This window comes from Ctenocephalides felis, unplaced genomic scaffold (assembly GCF_003426905.1).
Source record: "Ctenocephalides felis isolate EL2017-DRISC unplaced genomic scaffold, ASM342690v1 CF-g0.4_SCAFFOLD_00845, whole genome shotgun sequence".
NCBI lineage: Eukaryota > Metazoa > Arthropoda > Insecta > Siphonaptera > Pulicidae > Ctenocephalides > Ctenocephalides felis.
Window position 1 is genome coordinate 60,841,124 of NW_020536999.1, and position 6,004 is coordinate 60,847,127.

Here is a 6,004-nt window from a genome sequence, read left to right on the forward strand (position 1 = left end):
GAAGCTTTTATATTTTACTCATATACTATGATGGTTAAAACTTACAGTACATATTTATAATAATCTATTTGAAAATATTTTAGTCAGTTTTTACGTAAAACAATATTTCAATAATAGGGTAGGTCGGGTCCTAAAGGTTCGCTGATAAAAGGGTCCAAAACCGATATCTCAAAAACCAGTAAAGTTAAGGAATTTTTTAAAACAATATTTGTAAGTAGAGGAAAAAGATAACCGTCTTAATGCTTACGACAAAAACGACAGTGTTTGAAAATCCATAACAAAAGTATTTTCTTTCGTTGTTATTTTTTGTGGTTGTGAGCACTGTTGTTTAGTTTACGAGACCTTAATATAATTTTTAAGTATACGTGTTATGTTGTTATGTAATGTTAATTATAAGTTAGATTCAACAACAGTTTTTTTATATAGCCTTTATGAAAACTAACACGAGGTTAGGGTAAAAAGGACCAACTGAACTTTTACTCTGACAAAAATGTAAACAATACAAAATAGTAAATGAAAGAGTAAATTAAGTTAAAAAAGCAATTTTACAAGAGATAAGATAAATAAATATTTATTATTCCAACCCTGCTGATGAAATACCACATCAAGGTTATATACAGTATCATTTCTGAAAAAATGTTCACAAGTACATTTATATTCTGCATTGGTTGAATAATGCTATTATTTCGGAAAATTCCTTTAAAATTAAAGATAAACATTAGACCTGTTTGCCTTGTGGCCGTCTCATTTTACCTTGTCTATTATATAGGGTAAAAAGGACCAGGTAACAAATTTTTGAAAAACTGCAAAAATAACATATTTCTAAATGATGAATTAGCTGGGAGATTAACTGAGCATAGTTAGATCGTTATTTATTTGATATGTGTTATTTGTTGTGATGAAATTGGTTTGGCTTTCACAATATAATTGTTCAAAGTCAAGTTGGACCTCTGTGCCCCGCCCTACCCTATATATTTATGGTATCTGATAAAATTAATACTATTTGTAACATGGTGTCCAGTTTAAAATTGCCTTAAATAAAACAACCAATAAACTTTTAGCATAAATCAAAAGACGCATACCTTCAAGATCATATTTCATCGGAAGTGCATCTAATCTTTGGCACCATTCACGTAATGTTGTTGAATGTAGATCATATATAATACAGTTTTAAAGAGCGTAGCCAAGATTCATAATGGCCATTCAGATTTAGACGCGATTCATTTAACTTAACGACTATGTGATGAGATCCAGACTCAGACACTAGGCAGTCGGTTTGTGGGATGCCAACACTGTCATACTTTTCACTCTTTGGATAATTGATACTACCATGATACTGGTGCTCTCGAGTTTAATTATGTTTTGTTTCGTTATGTAACTTCTGGAGAAAATAGGATAAATGGTGGTAATAAAGGGGCAATTGATATAGAGCAGAGCGGGCTTAAAGGCCTGCGGGTAAGAAGGTCCACTATTCATTATCTCAAAAAAACTAGTGGTGCATAGCATCGTGCCTCAAGGCAAATTGCTGGGACTTTCCGTACCAGAATTAAATTTTCAAGCAAAAAAAATAATCATCAATAAATATTGATCAATGATTAATTACAATTGTTTTAAATAATTTCGAAGAGATAATTATAATTGCTATATATCTATTTATTCGTTCATATAATATACAGTAACGATCTTATCGCTCAAAACACTTGAAAATGTTTACATTAAAGAGAAGCGATTAAACCCATCTGAGGATATTCAATCTGAGAGGAATAACGCATATGAAATATATACATTTTTAAACTGAATTGTAAATTTAAAATTTATATTTAAAGTATAAAACTTTGTACATTTTTGAAAATGTTGAAACAATTTTTTTTTCTGAAGATTTTGAAATTTGTTTGAACCGTATAAATGAAGTTTAAAAATTAAAAATCTTAGTAGGGAACCCAAAAATTTTTTTAACAAAATTGGTTCTTATATATAACGAGCCGTTCAAGTATTACGTAAGCACCATAGGGGGGCGGGGGAGTTATTGATTTGCTTATTTTGGGTGCATTTTGGTGACAGCTTTGCTTACTTTTGCGGACAAAGGGGGATAGGAATGTAAATAATTGCACTAAATCTGCTTACGTAATACTTGAACGATCCCTAATATATTATCTATAAAATATCTAATAAATCGATGTGCATATGTCTAATAATCATTTTAGACCGCCAAATATCAGTTTTTCTACATTTTCTTCTGTATCTCCGAAACCGTAATAATTTCTTCATTTCGACAATACAAGTAAAATGGTTTTTGAATCATTCAAATCAGGTACTCCATTCTCTTAAAAACTGAATTACCGTTTTTGGCACTTTTTGCCCCGTATCTTCGAAACGGCTGAAGCTGTCTCTACCAAAAACTAATCAGCACGTCTTCTCATCAATAGGAATCGAATGTTTTTCGAATCATTCAAATCGGTTGATTCGTGCGCTCTAAATCGTAGACGCAAAATTGCATCCAAATATACATACACACATACATACATCCATTTTTTCTAAGGTATGCCAAAATGTTCAGAAACTTTCAAAACGTGAATGTATGCAAGAATTTTTATTTTCGATTTTACTCTACGGGAAGTTAAAAAAGCAAAAAAAACATTTTTATGCAATGATGAATTAGTTGGGAATTTTACTAAACGTAGTCAGATAGTTGTTTGATATGTGGTACTTGTTGTGATGTAATTGATTTGGTTTTCACAATATAATTGCTTAAAGTCAAACTGGGCCCTTGATGGGCCCTTGTGCCCTACCTTGTTCTGTTTTGTTGAATCATTCTTTTTTTTTAAATATTATTATGATATAAATTTATAAATATTGTAATTTCAAGACCATTTGCGAAATTGAGATTAGTGATCCAACATATTTTATTTACCTGTAGAAGGAAACGATGTTTCTAGGAACAAGTCAACAAAAATAATCTAATATCAAAAATATCTCCAAATGAAATTCGAAGAACACTCAATATACTTGAACATGTTTTCTTTACAATTCTGAAAGAAATAGGTATTTTGATTATCGAATTTTTTATCTAAAATATTAGAAGTCTAATAAATATTGTATTATATATGCATATTGTTTTACCCAAGTTCATTAATTATATTTGATGACGCAATTTTGGACCTATTAATTGCAATCTGCTTCACGAGAAAGCTACGATTTTAATTACGTATTAATCAAGAAAACTATTAGATAAGATTTTACTGATATTAATTAATTGTTGTAATGCATTTGTGAATTAATTTCACCGTATATTATTGTAAAATTAGTCCGAAGGAATTCTAATGATTTTGGTATATTGTGCTCACGTAAAATAATAAATCAAATTGATGAATGAGAATCATCAATTTTAATACTTCAGTAAATATTTTAGTTATAGTAAATGTAAGCGAAATTAAAATACTGGATGTATTACAGCTTTGTCTGATCGAAAAGAATATTGGTTCTTTATGTAACATTTTTTTAGATTCTGCTTATACCAAGGATTTTTTTTACTTTTTTGCGATTACATGAATCATACAGGTGGAAGTAATAGAACTGTTGGACCCATAGATTAAAAGTTTTTTTTTTTAACTTTTCAAAAAATAAGACGTTTCTTATTGATGAAATTGGCAATAGGGTGAAATTGTAACGGATGTTATTAGGAACATATTAATTTCAGATGCTGAGTTACTAAAATATATCTAAAAAAAATTAATTACAATAAAATGTCCATGCGTAATATTCTTACGAGAACTCTGAAAATTAAGTTTAGAAAGATGCCGTTTGTTTCATTTCTATTAGAAATCTTACAATATATTGATTATCTTGATAATAATTGACTTTATCTTTTACTGATGATTTCATTAACTTTGTTACAGATTACCAAACAAATTCCACTTCTAGCGCAACTGCTGACGTCACTAGTCGACGCCGCAGAGACGCCCAAAAGCACAAAATGTCTGCTGCCAAAACGAAAAAAGTAAGTAACTTTTAACCAACTTTTTACAATTAAAAACTAAATGATTTTAATGAATTTAAAATTGACGAATAACGAATGATGCAGAATATAATATGTAAGATTTTATTAATTTGCCTACGCTAATTAATTGTGGTACTTGCTTTGTTAATATTTTATTTTCCTTTATTTTTATGTAATTTCTAATTATATTTGTTTTATATAATATTATTTGATGCCTGAACTTGTTTTTAGAAATATAATTGTCTTTGAGGCTTTATATATTTTTATTTTAGTTCTGGGTGTTTTTACTCTTTATTTCTGCCAATTTGTGACAAAAATTTTGCTATAAATTTTGCATCATTCAGTTTTTCCTAATGTGATTTTGGTGTTACTTTCCTCCTAACATAAACATTAACACCCTCTTCAGTGTGACGCAATAACAGCATCCGCAACAGCAGCAACCACTAACGGTGACGCCACACCTCCATCTTCACCGCCGTTCTATGTCATACCAGACGACGTCACCATGTCTCTAGAAGCAGCAATCGAGAATGAGATGCGGTTAAGAGGATTAAAGAGAAAGAAACAATTTAACTACCAGGATTTAGTTAGATCACCAGTCGCTGATTGTTTGAGTAGTCCAGACGAGTTGTGTGCGCCAGAAATAAAGATTTTGATGCCCTAGTCGAGTCGCCTTCGGATCAAGCAAGTGACAAATTCGAAACATTGCTCTGTGCTTCAAACGAAGACTTAGATGGCAGGGTCTCCTTGACAGATTTGTTAAGTCAGGACGAAGGCAGTGAAGCCGAATACGAAACAATGAAAACTCAAATGAAGAAGTATTGCAATCTACAGTAGTTATGCAACCTAAAGATGACTCAAGTAGCCCCATAGAAGAGGTTGCACCACGGGACCAAACAAATGACATAGACCTCTTAACAGATACAAGAAATATAAGCAAACCGGATGCTACTCAAATACGTTTAGATTTAACACCAGACGTGGTCAGAAATTTTAGGACCAAGAAGTTTTTCGAATCGGATACAGACGATGCTGTACTTTCAGAAATATTTTCAAGAACTATCAGTTCTGCAGGAGCTACACTACACCAACAGATGATGAGTTTGGAACAGGTCAGAAAGAAATGACACCCCCAATGCCTTCCCCAAGGATTGTCATAGATAGCCCTGAAGAAGATTTAAAATCGTTGGTTAACCGTGGACGACCAGCATTTTTGATGGAAGATTTCGAGGAACGCCCAGCTACATCCACCCTTTCCTTAGAACAAACTATCACAACTGTAGATAGTAAAGAAGAAGTAGGGTGATAGTTCTACTAATTGGATGACTGTAGAAGAAGCTGTTCAAGAAAAACAAGTTGGAAACTCTGAGCAGTAGTCTTAAATGAAAACGAATTCTTAGCTGAACGTTTGACAACTGAATCACACGAAGGAAGTCTTACAGAATCACAAATCCAGGATGATATTTTAGACAAATCACTAGAATATTCAGATGAATATGTGCTTAAAACAGACGAAGAAAAGATTTGTCTTCATCCCAAGAGGCATGCTCAAGATCTTTTGATGAAATTTTGGAAGGTTTTGATGAAGATACAGGAATCATCGATGAGATTTTGCACTCTTCTAGTTCCTTTGGAATGAGGGATATTAATAGATTAGAAGACTTGGTTCAAGATATGTCTAATGCTATTGATGAGAATTTGAGGGCCCAGATTTCGCCTGATAGTTCGGCTACGTGCGAACTGAGCAGTGGTAGTGGTGGTAAAGCTCCGGGCGTTGATTCTAACAATGCTACTAACATTGCTGCTAGAAATGCTAATGTGAGTGTTGTTTTTTTTTAAATATTTTTTATTTGTACATTATATTATGACATGAACGCGTTTTCATACGAATTGTCTAAATGGGTTTTATGATAAAATTATTATTAGAATGAACTCTACATGTTTTTTTTTTATAAAAACTTAAATACAAAATCGCTGCGTATGAAAGTTGATCATGGCGTTCAATTA

At 31.8% G+C, this 6,004-nt stretch overlaps 1 protein-coding gene and 1 long non-coding RNA gene across 2 annotated transcripts in view; both read left to right on the top strand.

Annotated features, from left to right (window-relative positions):
* LOC113364076 overlaps positions 1 to 4,513 on the top strand; it is a 122,740-nt gene extending 118,227 nt beyond the window's left edge. The window contains exons 2-3 of the long non-coding RNA XR_003366017.1: positions 3,897 to 3,997; positions 4,404 to 4,513. This is a non-coding gene — a long non-coding RNA (uncharacterized LOC113364076). The remainder of the gene's footprint in view (positions 1 to 3,896; positions 3,998 to 4,403) is intronic.
* A 619-nt stretch (positions 4,514 to 5,132) lies between these two features.
* The window catches only part of LOC113386817 (serine-rich adhesin for platelets-like), a 254,324-nt gene continuing 253,452 nt past the window's right edge, over positions 5,133 to 6,004 (top strand). The window contains exons 1-2 of the mRNA XM_026624577.1: positions 5,133 to 5,299; positions 5,509 to 5,756. Coding sequence (XP_026480362.1) covers positions 5,133 to 5,299; positions 5,509 to 5,756 — 415 coding nt within the window. The remainder of the gene's footprint in view (positions 5,300 to 5,508; positions 5,757 to 6,004) is intronic.